This window comes from Lepus europaeus, chromosome 17 (genome assembly GCF_033115175.1).
Source record: "Lepus europaeus isolate LE1 chromosome 17, mLepTim1.pri, whole genome shotgun sequence".
In the NCBI taxonomy this organism is placed as follows: Eukaryota; Metazoa; Chordata; class Mammalia; order Lagomorpha; family Leporidae; genus Lepus; species Lepus europaeus.
The window spans coordinates 24,289,292-24,306,755 of record NC_084843.1 but is presented as its reverse complement, the minus strand read 5'-3'; the positions used below and the strand labels follow the sequence as shown (position 1 = coordinate 24,306,755).

Here is a 17,464-nt window from a genome sequence, read left to right as displayed (position 1 = left end):
GTCTCCCACCTCTGTGATGAGGGCGTTCTCCTTCTGCTATGTATTACTGTTTGGCACACACGCTTGTCTATTTATGCATTTTCAATTAAAGCCGTTTTGGCAAATGTTTATCCATGCCACCCTGTCCTCCCTAGGTAAAACCTTGAATTTGTGATGATCTTTGTATAATGCCTAGCCACCTATGCAAACTGGCTTTTGTAAATTATATTGAATTGTAAACTTTTGGGTTTGATTTTAGAAATGATCCAGTCTAGCATGGAGACCTAAAGTGACTTCAGGAACCAGGAAGTTCAGATCATTACGCAGTGGTAGGTCACGAGGACATATAGGTAACAAGGCTGAGACCACAATGATTTGGATTCTACCAAAAGACCAAAGACTCAGGTATTCAGTACAGAATATGGATAGACTAAATACTTGTGGTCTGTATTTATGACTTAGGGCATGGGTTTGAAATACCTGACCTAGAACTTGTATACCCAAATGCTTAGTAGATAATGAGGTGATAGGGAGAACACAGAGGTTCATAAGGGTTGTTCTGCCATTTACCAGCTATGTGAGCTAAGCAAGTTGGTCATCTTCTGTGTTCCTTATTGACTCTTCAGTAAAGTGAATATAATCATACAACCCCTATTGAGGACTTTTGTAGATTTTTAGTAAGAAAAGTACAATTAGGTAGCTCTGAACATTGCCTTAATAGTAACTATTTTTATTGGTACCCCAACTCATCACTGGTTAGGTGAGAAGGTTGGGGAAACTGAACCATTTAATTTCCTCTGACTTACAGCATTGTTTAGACAAACGTCCACAACACTAAGTTCCAGGATGAGTATCTTTTCCTCTTTAACAGTGATTTTCAAGTATAATTCTATTTTATTAGCCAGAGAACCTCCCCTACCTTACTCCTCATAGAACTCCATTGCACACAGCAGATTCTGATGGTGCTGCCTGATTGAAAGCAGAGTGGGGGGAGGTACTGAGCCCCCGGCCATCAGCTGTGCCTCCATTCTACCCTTCTTGGAATCCTCATGACAGTGACGGTCCTAAAGAGGGGTCTGTAAATCACTACACTACAGCAATTTTAAAACAGAGGTGAAGACTGAGAGGAATGATAGGCATTGTCTGCTTCGCATGTGTGAGCTTCCTCTTGTAAGTTTGTATTTCTCCGTTAGCACTAACACTAACTTTCAGATACAAAAATAAAAAATGAAAGTGGATGAATCCCTCAAAGCCATGGAAAATGATACCCACGAAAGCCCTTTACACCCATCTTGCTGTCACTTAGCAAGAAACAGAAGCCATGAAGATCATAATTTATAGCCTTGGTCCAACACAGCATTGTTTAATATTGCGTCGAGCCGGAGCTTTTTCTCAGCCACTGCGTAAGTCATGGTGATTTCTCTGAGCCCCAGCATGGAGAGTATGGAGATGTGCCTGCTGCCTTATCAGCCTTCCATCTTCTTACAGGACATGCACATCATCAGCACAGATGAGAACCAAGTGTTTGCAGCAGTTCAAGAGTGGAACCAGAATGACACGTACAACCTCTACATCTCAGACACGCGTGGGATCTACTTCACCTTGGCCATGGAGAACATTAAGAGCAGCCGAGGTCTAATGGGAAACATCATTATTGAACTGTATGAGGTATGTAGCCAAAATTATTCCTCCCCTGGTACTACCTCTCTTTTTTAATGAGTTTTGATGGCATAAACACAAGTATTGGGGTCCTGGTTTCAGATCCTAGCTGTACTACTTAGTGATTTGTGACTTGAGGCAAAGAACTTAGCTTCTGTCAATTCCAGTAAAGTGGTGCTAAGATAGTTACTTGATGAGGTCATTGTGAGATGAGATACAATGTTTGTAAAGCATCTGGTGTGTGTCTGCCTAAATTCACCTTCCTGTATGTTCAAGGGTGCTTCTATAGGGCAGGAAGAAATTAGTAAGATTATTTTGGTATAAAGATTTTGAAATATATGCATGTGAGTGGTCTTCATACAGTTCATAGAAAATGCCTATTGCATAAAAATATGCATGGATTTTAAAAATTTTACACCAAAATAAACTTATCTTGTAATTCCATGTTCCACAGACATTTTGGTGTATTATCATATGAACATGATGATAACCCAGAAATGAAGTTGTTTGAACAATTGGTGATCCCTTAAATAGCTTTTTGAACTCAGTGCATGTTCTTGTGGGTCCTGGGTGGAGGGAGTAGAGTTATTTCTGTGCCTTAAATTAGTTGGAAAATCATGTTTTGTGTACACATTGTATAGGACAAAAGATTGAATATTAGTGATGAGAGTGAGGGTTTTTGTACAGTGCCACTAGATACCATCATCTGTGCAAGAATTCTTTTTTTATGTGATCATCAGTTGAAGAAAAAATTACCTAAGAAACCAAGTGACTCAGATAAAATATAGGGATCAGATAAAAAATACTAGTTTCTGTGATAGTAAATATGTGGCTTTTAAAAAAGGATTCATTTAATTGTTCATTTGAAAGTCAGAATTACAAAGAGAGGGAGATGGAGATGGAGAGGATGGGAGGTAAGAGAGAGAGAAAGAGAGAAAGAGAGAGAGAGAGAGAGATTGATTGAGATCTTCATTCTGCTAGTTCACTCCCCAGATGGCTGCAATGGCCACAGCTGAGCCAGGCTGAAGCCAGGAACTTCATTCGAGTCTTCCACACGGTGGCAGCTGCCCAAACACTTGGGCCATCTTCTGCTGCTTTTCCCACGCCATTAGCAGGGAGCTGGGTCAGAACTGGAGCAGCTGGGATACAAACCAGTGCCCAAATGGGATACTGGTGTGGCAGGAGGCAGCTTTACAGGCTACATGTGAGGATTTTTTTTTTTTTTTGTATATCTGGAGACAGTACATGATTTTTGACAGCCTTGGCCACAGAGAAGGGGCCTAACTGAATATGATAGATTGATGTGAGTAAAGAAGGTGCGTCTCATTATCCAGCATTCACCAGGAACTGGTGGTCACACCACGTAAATTGTGATGGGTAAGGTCATTCATGAGTTGTCTATTCTGGATGACCTAAGTGAGCTGTTCCTCTAGGGTTCTCCTCCCGAAGAGTGGCTGTGGCTTTCAGAACACAAGGGTTGGTGCATATGCTTCTGCTTCTCTGCTGAGCAGTGCCTGTCAGAGTTCCTCCATTCTACACTGATGTCTAAGTTGGCTGCTCAGAAATATCTCAAGTTGTAGCTGTTCCACTAGGTAGATGGATGACCGCACCAAGGCATAGAGTGAAGTCCATAACAAAAAGAAGAGTGAATTCCATTAGATAGGAAGCAAAATCAGCAACAGAATTAATGCCCTGATTTCCTAGGAGGTATCTGCAAGCATCCCTTTTGCAGCAAGGTACCAGTTTGAGAAATGTCCTCAAGTTCTGAAGACCAGTAAAGATGAGTGTGTGTTGTAAACAGCTTTGGGAAGCTTACATTTCCATAGGAGGCAGAAGTACACCTTTGCTATTGAGGAGTAAGTCACATCTCATGGGAAGGCTTGGATGAATATCTGCAGGACTGAGGCCATTCCAAGTTCCAGTTTGCACAAGTAAGGCTATAGAGAAGATTATTATTCATCCCCCTGAGGGTAGAACCACATAGGAGAGGGTAGATACTGCTACCAAGGACCTTGCAGTCAGGAAATACTTGTATCTCTCACTTTCTTGATACAGTAGGTGAATTGGCCACTGTGCTGTTGTTTCTCTCTGCAGGGGAGTCTGAAACCCCCTGGACATTTAGAACATGAGACTCTGTGATGTGAAGTAGAGCATGAATCAAAATGAAGCATGCCTGGATATGTGTGATGTTTTTTCTTCTTGTTGAAGTTGGTCTTGTGCTTTCAGTCTTATTGGGTGAGGGGTGGATATTTCATGTCATTGCCTCCATAGAGAAGCACATTGTACCAGGCAGGGCAAAGTTTTTAAAAACCAGCTCTGCTGAGATTGTCCTCCATTCAGTTTGAGCAGGGTTAATGGAGTTTCTATTTTGTGTTCAAGCCTCTGAGCAAGGCAGGAGGTATTTGATATAGTTCTTTTTCTCAGACATCTTGTAATCTAGTTTGTTGCATTTGGGGGAGGGTGGGCAATAAACAGAGTTCCTGTTTAATCTGCACAAGGTTGAGTTGAGATAGAGACAAGAGGTGAGACACATGGAAACAAATACAGCTTTCTTGTTTTACAAAGTTTACAATGAAGTGGAATCAAAAGTACTATCCCTGAGAACTGGACTAATCCAGGCACCAAGTGGAAATGTTCAAGTCAAAGGCTCTCTTATGGAGGCCTGTTCCTATAATGCCACAGCACTGAGGTGCAGGGCATATGATCCTTGTAGCCAGATTCCCCAAACAGGGGAGGTGGTGTTGAGATATATGTATATATACACACACATACACACACCCTGTTGTTTTTCTCAAAGTTACCAATCCTAGGGCTGAAGGAGTGAAGAAGTGGGAGACGTTTCCAATGTTAATGATGGCATGATGCTAGGATTGGACAGATGGTATGGATTTGTGAGAAAGTAAGCTAGCCAGTGTAATTGTATAGAAGTGATACTTATCAGGGACAGGAATGAGGATTGGTTAGTAGTTGGATTTCAGATTTTACAAGGCATTTAATACCAATTGAATAAATTGGAACTTGACGTTATCTAGCCCAGGACCATATTGAAGATTTTTAGAGGGCAATTCTGTTCTGCACCTGGAGATACATTCTGTGGCTTGGAGATAAAATTCAATTTAATTGGTCTCTAGGGGTCATTAGAATTTAACCTTCTTCACTGAAGATTCTCAGAGACACTGAGATTGTGTACCATATGGCCAGTTAACAGAGAGATTACAATTTCTCTAGACTCCAAGTGTCCTTGAATAATGCAGCTGGGAGAACTAGTAAGTGTTCATGTTCAAGTGGGCTAAGTCAGCACACTTTCATGGAGTATTTCATTTGATGCCAGGAGGGCTCATGCTTGAGACCTACAATCTACTTGGAAAATGTAAGTGACCCTATTAAGGTACTGATCCCAGTGTAACTTGTATAGGAGGTGTTATTCCACCATACTCTGGGATCACAACAGAGGGAGGTCAGTTCCAACCAAATTTGTGGGATATCTAAAGTTGAATTGCTTTGAATAATTAACTACTAGAAATATGGAGAAGAGAGTCGAGGTCAGAAGGGTAGAGGTTCATTGTCATGGAATGTTGAGTAGCCTTGAGGATGAACATTGTAAAGATACTTGCATTGAGCTTGACTGAAAAGTTGTACATTTATTCTGCAGGCTAGTATTTCTGCCTTCTGTTTCTCCACATTTATCTGCCCAGTAAATAATATTTGTGAATATGGTATAATCCTCTGTCCCAGGTTAATGTATAATTTTGTATTATAATATAATAGGGCATTGCACATGTTTCTCTTTGTTTGAAGTCAGAAATGCCTTGAGGTCATTATACAGTGTCTGATGGATAACTGGACCAATCTTGACTGCTCCATCTCCTGTGTGGACCACAAATCCTCTTCATGACAATGGAGTGGAGACCCAAAGGGCAAGAACAGGTTTGCTAATTCACCTGGCAAACCTTGCCGTTGGAAGTCCTTGGAGATCCATGGAAAAGAACCCCACTGAACAGCTCAAAATCTAATAAAGATTACAATTTTCGTTTCTAATCTATTGGAAGAGTTTCCTACTATATGGATATTCTTTTGCTTGTTCTCTCTCTAATCCCTGACTCAAAATACAACATTGGCATGGCTACAATTATATAATTGGGGGAACAGATAACACTCAAAGGCCAAATAGTAATGAATCTCTTCTTTAAGGTGTCAGAATCTCATACCTTCAGAACAAGACTGGTATTGGCACTGAGTGTTGTTCGTTGTAAGGGCTTTCCATTATTCTCATGACAATCTTTACATTTGCAGTTCTATTTTGTTTTCCCTAACTAGAAACTACTTTGCCTTTTTAGTTAACTCTCAGCTGATAAGTAGAGAAGAAAATATTCTTTCCAGCACCCACATTATACTATAGAAACCTGTTCTGAGCAGGTAATATGGTGTACTTTATTTTAATTTTTATCATTTGATAGTTATATTTTTGAACTGCTGTTTTCCATAGTGGTTGTACCAATTTACAGTTCACCAACAGAATATAAAGGTCTCATTTTCTCTACATCTTCACCAACACTTGTATTCTTTTGACTTTTTAAAAAAAATTATTTAAGTTGAACAACCTTCATGTATTTCATATATATAGATTTAGGAACATGGTGGTACTTCCCACCCTACCCTACCTCCTGGTTACACTCCAACTCCTCTGCCTTCTCCCTCTCCTATTCCCACTCTTAATTTTTATAAAGATATGATGCATTTTCTTCAGTGCTGTCCTGGATATTAACATCCAGCTTACAACTCCTTCTAATAACAACATATTGGCAATTCCTTAGACCAGTATTGTCAAACACAATACATCTATCCATATTACACGAGTTACATATACACTTTTACATTGGTACTACCCATTTTTTAAAAAGAAAAAATAGGTAGATGAATTTCATTGTAATGATTTAAGTGAGGTACCTAAATTTTTATTATATCAGAATATGCTTTATATGAAAAAAATTACTTATGATATACATTTTATTTTCTCATTAAGTCTGCAAAATGCTGGATATATTTTTGCACTCACCAAGTATCTGAATTCATATCCTAAATTTTATATCAGAAATACTTGATTAGTATTTCCATTTTATAACATTTATAGTAGAAAAAGAAGATTCACAAATGCAAGTTATTCCAAGCCTGCTTGAAAGTTGTCCAAGAAGTAAATTGGCTATCAGTTCTTAAATTTCAATTTTTATTGGTTAAAATTAAATAAAACTAAAAACCAATTTGTTAGTAATACAAGCCACATTTCAAGTAGCTATTTGGGATTAGTCACTGCCATATCGAATTTCAGAGTTCTACATAACTTGCGTACTTTTGCTCACCTTTCTCTCACAATATCTCTTTTTATAGGGATCATTTCCCATTGTGCCTATGAGGTTACGGGGAGTGCAGCAGCTCAGCTCAGATCACACAGCTAGTAAATGGTGTTGCTCCATTTGAAGGAATCTGTGTCTATCTGAGTAAAAACTCAGACTCTTCCCACTATACACTTTTTCCCTTTTTAAAGATAGTTGAGGTATAATTTATGTATAATAAATTTACCCTCTTTTGGCATAAAATTATATTTCATGAGACTTTACTAGATGCATAGAGTTGTGTAACCACTACCATGGTCAAGATATGAAATAGTCAATTATCCAAAATACTCCTCTTAGACAGCTTTTGTAGTCAGCCCTCCTCTTCACCCAGAAACATCAATTTGACTTATGTCTAATTTTGCCTTTTCCTTAGTGTCAGTGAATAGAATTTTACAGTAGATGACCTTCTGTGTCTTTTAATCTTTTGCAATAATGCATTTGAAAATGACCTACATGATTGAATGTATTAGTAGATGTTCATTTTTATTGCTCAGTAGTGTCCCATAGTTTGGATGTGTCACAGTTTGTTATTAATTCACCAGTAGGAGAAAACTTCTGTTGTTTCCAGTTTTGAGAATGAATAAAACTTCTAAAAGCATTTACATGAACATAAGATACTATTTCTCATGGGTTATTATTCAGCTAGGATTGCTGTGTTGATAAATAAGTATGTGTTATTAAGAAGTCACCAATCTGTAAAGTGGCAGTGGCATTTTGCAGCCTCACCAGCAAAGTATGAGAGTTGAAAATACTTCTCTTCTTCACCAACACTTGGTATTACCAGTTTTATTTGATTGTGCCTGTAAATGTATGTTAGTCATTCTGGTAGGGTCCTAGTGGTCCCTTTTTGTGGGTTTAATTTGCATTTCTCTAGTGACTGATTATAATTAGCACACTACACTTTAATGGATAAAATGACACTCTGATGCAGCCTCAGTGTTCCTGCCTCTGGCTATCTCATTGGTGTTCCCTTGGTTTCCCAGGTCATGACTGTCCTCCACCCTCTGCTTTATCATGACCTTCAATTCTCCTTCTTGGGCCAGATGGAGATACTCATGGACTTCACAGCTACCTTTTTCCTAAACTGATCTCCTCTGGACATTCAGCACAGGTCCAACTCTCAGGACAGCCCAAGGCAGATAATAGTAATTGCTTTTCCCAGTAGGACTCCAGCTTCTTTGTCCTGAGGTTGCAGGGAAGTGACCAACAGATGACCGTGCCACCTGTACTCAGTGCTCTGCCAAAGGGCCTGCTGTCAGTTTCACTCTGTACCTCAAACTGATTCCCACAGGGAAAGTAGACAATTCAGCCTTGGCATATTGCACTGTCATCTTCTATGGGTATTATCAAAAGTTGGCACCCTTCTCCCTGGACTGCCAAGACCATGCACAGCAGCCATAGTTCTCATTCCAAACAACAATAGAAGGAAGCATGGTTCAAGTTTATTATATGCTAAGTACCTCCTTGCATAAAGAAGAGTAGTAGTGTGTCTCATTTCCCAAATGCTTTACATTGCATGTCATGTTTCATGATGATTTTCTGTGAGAAATATGTGTACATATATATGACATACATATGTGCATTTGGGTATGCACATATGGGTATGAGTCTACTCATACCATACTCATATGGGTACTCATATGGGCATAAGTCTACTAGTTGTAAAACAATTGTACTTGTTACTTGGATTGCAGTAAAAAAGTGAAAGCTATTGACTGAGGGTACCCAAAACAATACTCCAAACTCAGTCCATTCCTAAAAATACATGGAGCCAAGAAGCATTACAATAATAACGTAAGGGCTTTGAACTTACAAATACAGGTAGAAAGTGTTTCAGACAGGAGGTATATTGCTGTGGTATTATGATGTTCAAATGAAGGAAAAATGCCTTCAGAGTAACACATGAGTTTTTCAGGAAATCTGTCCTTCCTGTATCTTCTCAGTCCTCATTTTCCTTATTTTACTCTCATACTGGGTGGGCACACAGACAATACCCCTCTGAGTGGGAGAGCTCTCAGTTGGGAAAATATGATAATGATAGTTCCGCTCACTGAACATACTCTTCTGCAAATGCACAAATGGGTGAGGTGGCTGAGAGGCTGCTAATTCCTGCTATAATGCATCCAGCTCAGAGGCTGGGGCAGGGCTAGCAAGAACCAAACAGGAACACTAGGTAATGGGCCCAGGGGTCCTGCTGGTCTGTTTTCTACCAGGAAGTGACAGCAAGGCTGTGGGTATGTGTTGGAGGGGCCGATCAATTGAGGAGACAGAGTTTCTGGTGATCCATCGAGAAAGCACCACCTTGGTGACCTAAGAATGCTGAAAGGCCCCTGTCAGGTAGAAGGTCCTAGAGAATCGCAGAGTCCATTTTCCATGAGGAATGATTGGTAATTAAGTTTAAGGAAACAGCTTTGTAGTTGATTTTATTTTTTTAAGATTTATTTTATTTATTTGAAAGGCAGTTACAGAGAGATAGATACAGAGAGAGATCTTCCATCCCCTGGTTAACTCCCCAGTTGGCTGCAACAGCTGGAGCTGAGGCGATCCTAAGCCAGGAGCCAGGAGCCTCCTCCAGGTCTCCCACATGGGTGCAGGGGCTCAAGGACTTGGGCCGTCTTGCACTGTTTTCCCAGGCCATAGCACAGAGCTGGATCAGAAGTGGAGCAGCCCAGACTCAAACTGGCACCCATATGGGATGCTGGCACTACAGGCGGTGGCTTTAACCCACGGCAACACAGCACTGGCCCATGTAGTTGATTTTAAAGACAAGCGCATAAGACACTAGCCTTCCTGAAGTGACACTGACGCTGAACTGTTAGGACAGCCATGGACAGGGCATAACTCCCACACCACTGTCCTGTCTACCTTGGCTTCTCTCTCTACTCACCCATCCTTCAAGGTGAGGATCTAATCAGTTCCACTGTTGGCCCTTTATCAAATCCCCCTGGTGGTGTCCTTCCTAGGTAATTCTTTCTGACATTTTCTGACCACTTGTTTCTGTTTTTTTGTTTGTTTTTATTTGGGTTGACAATTTCTTTCAAGGCCAATCAGGTTACTTAAAAAGCAAGCAAAAGACTTATTTCATCAACTAAACTATGTCACTTAGAAATCAAACAAACCTGGGTAACACTGTGTCCTTTTGTTCCCCCTGGTGTTCTCTTAGAATAGCAAAGAACCTCACTTAACCATGATCCTTGGAGAATGAGGGCATCCATAGAATTAAACCTCTGTATTATCCAGACAACCTGCTTTTCAACTTCCTGTTTGTGTTTAAATTACATGAACTTCCTCCTGGCTTTGGAACATGCTAGACTCTCTATGGAGAATCATGAGAATCTTTCTTTGATTCAGGACATTGTCATTCACAATATTTGTTCCCTTGGCCCAGCTTTGAATGGGTTTAGGGAAAATGGAATTGATTGATAAGCTTATGTGAAACCAATTCATATGACAGGTCTTCAGAAAGTTCGTGGAAAATGCATATTATGAAGAATAGAAGCTATGCATCAATTTCAAAAATTTTTGCACCAGAAAATAAATAAACATCTTTTAATTCTATTTTCACAAACTTGAAAGTATTGTCATAGAGCAGAGGGAATAGAAGTTTGGGCCAAATTTGTATTTACTCTAGAACCCTTCTGGATGATAGATCTCCCTTAATCTTGTAGCTACTTGTTTTGTAGTGATGTTCTTTTCCCTTCAAAATGTCAAGGACATGCAACTCCCAGTCCGTTAGGAACCCTGACCAAAATGTCCTGCATGATTTCATGGCTCCTTGGCTATCCAGTTGGGCAAAAGGAAAAGATCAGCGCTATTCCTCCCATTTTAAAGTGAACATTGGCTGACACCCCAAGATGAGATGTAAGTTCCTCAAAGTTACACAGTGACCTAGGGTGAGGGACAGAGATAGATGCCAGGTCTCCCAGCTGGGCCATCTGCCCCAGCATATCACCCTTAGCACTAATTAAGATGCCTTGATGCCATGAAAACCTAATTATAAAGCTTCTACTTAACTACAGCATGGGTCCCCTGAAAGGGTAACTCATTCAGTTGTAATCAGTTACTCCCACTTCAGAAGGAATATTAGTAGTTCATTAAAGAAAGAGTTTATTGAGTAAAGTGCAAAGAGCTATCATAAGGTAGGAAAAAACAAGTAATTGGAGGTTGGGACATCTGGAGAGGTAGTCTAAGGTACAGAGATGAACTTAAACTTCTTTCCTACACCACAGAGCATATGACATTTCTCACCACATTCCTCTTATTTTTGTATCCCCAACACTCCACTAAAAATGTTGGGGCTTCTCCAAAGCTGCAGGCATTTTGACCCAACGAGTTTCTCCATCTCTCGCCTTTTTCCTAGGTAGCAGGTATCAAAGGGATATTCCTGGCAAACAAGAAGGTGGATGACCAGGTGAAGACATACATTACTTATAACAAAGGCAGAGATTGGCGCCTACTGCAAGCACCAGATGTGGACCTCAGAGGAAGCCCCGTGCACTGCCTGCTGGTCAGTCACCTGGTCTCATCTCATGGGCAGACATCTTGGTTACCTGGGGATACTGCATCTTCCATCCAGGGTCTTAGGAACTTGACTGGTACTGAGAAAGTTTCCTGCAATTCCCAGGGCAGTGGTCTGCAAGCTCAAGTTGCTGCACTAATTGGGTGCAAGGCTCATCATAAAACACAGGCTTCTACTGGAAATCCACAATGCATTCCAGCCTATCACATGATAAACATATAAATTGATAACTGTTGGTTAGATGTCAAGGTTAGTAGAGGGTTCCATGGAAACTCAGGAAAGGCCAGAATAGTATGTCTCCAGGGTGCAGTTCCTTTGATGTGGAATATTGGGGTAGGCACTATGGGAGACATGATGTGCAAAACAGCATCCCTGTCCCCAGGTGGTGCAACTCCTGGGAAAGGAAGACAGTTAATTAACAATAAAACTCATTAGCTAGCCGGCGCCGCGGCTCAATAGGCTAATCCTCCGCCTTGCGGCGCCGGAACACTGGGTTCTAGTCCTGGTCGGGGCACTGGATTCTGTCCCAGTTGCCCCTCTTCCAGGCCAGCTCTCTGCTGTGGCCCGCGAGTACAGTGGAGGATGGCCCAAGTCCTTGGGCCCTGCACCCATGGGAGACCAGGAGAAGCACCTGGCTCCTGCCTTTGGATCAGCGTGGTGTACTGGCTGCAGAGCGCCAGCCGCAGTGGCCATTGGAGGGTGAACCAATGGCAAAGGAAGACCTTTCTCTCTCTATCTGTCTCTCCTTTCTCACTGTCCACTCTGCCTGTAAAAAAGAAAAAAAAAAAGAAAAAGAAAAAACAAAAACAAAAAAACTCATTAGTTTGAGTACCCTTGTAATGAGAACTTATATGAAAAATCATTCCATGGTCCCAGAAATGAATGTTTCTAATAAAAATTCTCTTGTCCCTTATCTTCTAGACATTTATATGAAAAATAGGGATATAATCATAAATAGGACAGACAGGACCCTTCCCTTTTGGAGTTTTCAGTCTTTGTCTATATTTGTTCTTTGCTTTGGGTACCAGGAAGGTGAGTGACAAATTGCTACCTGTCTCTAAGAAGAGGTCACAGCACGATTTGTCTATCCCAAACCTTAGCCATGGCTTCAACTTATTTCCTTAACCTAATTTCCTCTCTTCTACAATTTCACCATCTTATTTTTATTTACTATATAAGATTATGTCTATAAGTCCCTAAGCCCTTTTAAGAATGTCTCAGTGGGGTAAACAAGAAAATAAATAAAGACCATAAACTTAACATGAGTTTTAGGTAATGGCTTCAAACTCTAGTTAAGCTTATAAATAGGAACAAAATGTGTACAACAGAGACAACCCAGTTGAGGAAGACAGTAAAGAGCCTGGACCATTTCATCAGTTTTGACCTCTTCACTCCTTCCAGCGACCCCTTGGAGTTCTAAGCAGCAGAGTTTGAAGATCAAGATCAGGTTTGGGAGAAGGTCATTGTTATCTTGTTGGAACAGTCAGGGAGGCTTCCTAAATCCAACCACGAACTTGACAGATGGTATGGAGCGAGGAATAAAGGGGAAGACATATGATTATTGGTGGGACCTATGAATGGTTCTCAGGGCAACTTTTAATGTGAACCATTGGCTTTCTCAGGGAGAGATGACTTCTGCTCAAATTGTGTGGCTCATCATTCAATACCTTCCTGTTTCAGGAAGGTGAACATCTGGAAGCCCCAGCTCTAATGGGTTGGGAGTGCGTTTGGAGTTTTCTGGGATGAAATTGTTTTCTTCTTCCATTTTAGCCCTTCTGTTCCTTACACCTGCACCTGCAGCTTTCTGAAAATCCATATTCCTCAGGAAGAATCTCTAGCAAGGAGACAGCTCCAGGACTAGTGGTAGCCACAGGTAAGGAGAATATTCCCTGAGTGGCTTTTCCTAAATGAAGACTTCTGGAAATAACTTTGTCACCTTTTTGGATCATGTACTCATTTGGACATCAGTTGATGGCTATGGAGGCCCTTCCCAGAAAATTTGCAGCGTTTGTGGATCCCTAAAGCCAATCCTAGAAAGATGGGGGTGCAGAGAATGCTGGATATGTCTAGCCTCTAGGTTAGTGCATCCTCCCACCTCCTATCACAGAGTGGTCCCTTGGGTTTAGCAAGAGTCTAGAGTTCCTCTCAAAGTAAACTGAATGATCAGAAAGATTGTAATGGAGAATTCTCACTTTAATAAAACGTGTAGGAACTACCCAGCTCCCTGGATACAAGTTAGAGTAGTTTTCTCTTTACAAAGAGGGTGCTTTACAAAGGGTTTCACCCTGGAGCTGTTTTTAATCAGGAGGTCTCCTGTGCATGTAAAGGTTTGTTTACACATGATTAACCACTTGGCTCAGAGCCTGGGGGAAAGGGCAGAAAAACTTAAGGTTGCATTGTTGGAGCCACTGTCCACCGAACATCAATCAGTAAAGAAGATAAAGCAACTCTGAAATGAAAATGAAAGTCTCCAGGGGAATGTGCTCTGATTAGCATGCATTTGATTTACATACACCTTTTCAGGAATACATTGATGGCATAAAGCAAGGCTGGCTTCTAATCTAAGAAGTTAGAGCTTTGGCATTAGGCAGCTTATTTTCTAATGAAAGCAGATAAATTCACAGTGACTTTCTAAGATGGTACATTATGTTTTCTTTCATCAACCCAAAGCATTGTACACCACCCCTCCCCACCACGAAACACACACACACACACACACACACACTCACTCCACCTGGGAGTTTCTACTCTCCTAGGCATGACCCCCATCTCTAAACCTCCAACTGTGTGAATATCTTATTTAGTTAGTTATTTGAATTCAGAGAGAGACAGATCTCTCATCCTCTGGTTCATTCTCCCAAATGCTCATAATAGCTGGTGTTGAGCCAGATTGAATCCATGAACCAGGAATTCAATATGAGTCTCTCAAATGGGTAGCAGGGGCCCAAGTACTTCAGTGCACATTAGCAGGAAGTACAGGGTATACATTAACAAGAAGCTGGAATCAGAATTAGTGCTGGACTTGAACTCAGACAGTCCAATATGGGATGCAGACATCACTAGGGGCATCCTAACTGTTGCACCAAACACTCTCTCTCTCACACACATACACACACACATATACACACAAACACACACCCCATGTGAAATTTTAAGTACCACCAATGTCCAGGCACACTAATCATATTGTAGCCTCCGTCACTCCAGTCAACTCCTCTCAACCTCACATGGACGGGATCCACCTGCTAAACAACGCTGACTGCAGGGATCTCAGGACAGTGGAGATGAGCGTAGGCTTCATGGTGAGCCAATCTGTGGACTCATTTAAGCATCAGATGACAGCTTTGGGACCACTCTCCAGAAAATATGCAGGGTTCTTGCATTCCCAAAACCCATATTAAAAGGCTGGGATGCAAAGAGCTATGTGCAGTTGTAACCTTTAGGTCAGTGCACCCCTCTCCTACAGTTACAGGACAGTTGCTAGGGTAATAGCCCCCTATTCTGTAATCCATGTGAGTTGGTTCTTCCAGCTCAGGCGCTGTCAAACACTATGTCTTTCCTCAAGCCATATAGGAGGCCCATGGCAGAAGTGGAAGCCATACTGGGAAACAGTGAGCAATGATAACAATGAATAATTTTGAGTACTTACTATGTAGTCAGGTGTTGTTAAATGTGGTTTAACCACTCTGAGCTTTAGTGTTTTCATTGGCAAAGTGGGAATAATAGCACTATCATAATAGAATTGCAGGATTAAATGAAGCAATGAATTTAAAATGCTTAGAACAGTGCCCTCGACATAGTGAATGCTCAACACATGCTACCTATCATCATCACTAATATTATAGAAATTAAAGCTGTTCTTCTTACATCAGGAGAATCTAATTTGTTCATCCCCTTCAGTGGAATCCATAAATCAAATGTGTATATTATGCATACACTGAAACTCAGGAACCCTGTCCTCCTGATTTCTAAGCTGAGTTCTGACATTAGCCTTGTGAAGCTGGCTTAGTTTTTAACTTCTGAACTTTATTTTTCCACATCTGTAAAACAGGAATGGTTTGCCACCTGCAGGGATGTTGTAAGAATTAGAGATGGAAGGGTATGTCTACAAGACCAGGCAAAGGGCTCAGAGAATAATTGGTTGGGATTAGTGGTAGTTGTTATTACTTGGGACGTACATATCCTTTTATAGTAGCCTAACATTAAGTCTTCATTATAAATTAACAAGCTTGTGGATAAGAATTGACTAATTCCTTTTTCCTTCCCCTGTGAAACTTTGGAGGCTTATTGCCATGCCGTGGGACACTGGGAGGGAGCTAACATAGCTGATGAGATCCTGATGAAAAGCTAGAGCCAAGGCACTGGTGCATGCCTCTTCTTACTCAGCTTTTTCTCAGCTCGCTTACCTGGCCTCCTTGGGAAGTTGTTTGCGATCAGGAAAGGTATTTTGTAGCCAGCCAAGTACACCTTCCATTGCCTGCATGGAGCCAGTTTTACAGAGCCAGATGCCATCTCCATGTTCCCCATCTGTCTTCAGTGGGCTCTCACCTCCCTGCTCCCTCTACTCACTCCCTTTTCCTACCTTGCGTTGAGGTGTGGTCTCAGAGAAGCTGTGTGCATAAATGATGCCCTGACATTCATTTTTCCTCCTGTTCAGGGTATTTCAGAAGGCAGATGAGCTTCCAGTCTGGAGGGTTTGGTAATTGCTTATTAGCAAGTGGAAGCACTAGGCTTCTCTATATCCTTAACACTTTGAATCCAAGCTAGTAGTAGAGACCACGAATCCTCATAGTGTCCTACGGTGTACAACACCATTTCTTTGCCTTGATTGCACAGTGCCTCTGTGGTCCAGAAAGGGCAATCACTATCTTCCTCTGTTACAAGAGAAGAAACCAAGGGTGAGAGGGGGAACAGGTGTAGTACTGAAGCCCACATTCTTTCCGACTCCAGGTCTCGTGCTCCATGCTGTAACCATTCAGCCAGATCTAACCCCAAGTCTTTTTATATGCCAGCTGCACAACTCACTTAGACTCCCTACCATGTGTCCTATAAACTCAATGTTCACGCTTTGTGTTCCCTCCCTTGGAGGCCCTTCCCACTCTGCAGGTGACTGTGTGCCATCTGCTTCTTTCTCTACCAAGCCCTGAGCCTCCCTGCATGGGCAGCTCCTCCTTCTAGGATTAGTGGAGGTGAAAGAAGCATATCTCTAACCCTCAGAGGACTCCAAAATCTGCTTTGTCCAAAAAACAGACTTCCCTATGAGCTTTGAGTTCTTACTACCACAAAGCCACCAAATCATTCTAGTTGAGCTTTGAAAGAGAGCCTGAAGATTTTGGCAGAACCAACTTCTAAGGAGGGTAAGATGTGGTGAAATAGATCTTAGAAAGCCATGCCGTGGATGTCAGATACGTGTAGGGCGAGTCTGCTCCAGCCCACCCTCCCTTTCCACCGTTGGTACTTATGAGCCAGCTATGCAGCGTTAACAACAAAATATCTGCGGCAGGCTACTTGCTTACGAAGAGAAGAGTTTATTTAATTCACAATTCTGGACTTTCAAAGTCCAAATGACAACGCACAGACTCAGTCATGAGGCCCGCCTCTCAGCTGCATCACCTCATGGTGAGTAGCAAAGCAAGCGACTGATTGCATCTCAAATCAGGATCAGAGAGAGCTGCGTGGATTCCAGCTCAGGGTCTTATAACAGCCTTCTTGTAAGAACTACCAAGGAGTCCCAAAAGAACTGCATTCCAAAGGCACCTCCCCACCGACCTAAGGACTTCCTCTCTGAGCCCTCCTCCATAGCTTTTACCACTCACCTGCAGCACCACCGTGCAGACCACGCCTTCAATCGCGGTAAATGCTAGAGGATATAATCCAGTCATTAGCCCACATATAAACCATAGCAGTAACCACC

At 41.6% G+C, this 17,464-nt stretch overlaps 1 protein-coding gene across 1 annotated transcript in view; it reads left to right on the top strand.

Annotated features, from left to right (window-relative positions):
* Positions 1 to 17,464, top strand: part of SORCS3 (sortilin related VPS10 domain containing receptor 3) — a 638,451-nt gene that overhangs the window by 525,031 nt on the left and 95,956 nt on the right. Inside the window, exons 9-11 of the mRNA XM_062214350.1 lie at positions 1,468 to 1,647; positions 11,392 to 11,538; positions 13,321 to 13,423. Of these exons, the coding sequence (XP_062070334.1) occupies positions 1,468 to 1,647; positions 11,392 to 11,538; positions 13,321 to 13,423 (430 nt within the window). The remainder of the gene's footprint in view (positions 1 to 1,467; positions 1,648 to 11,391; positions 11,539 to 13,320; positions 13,424 to 17,464) is intronic.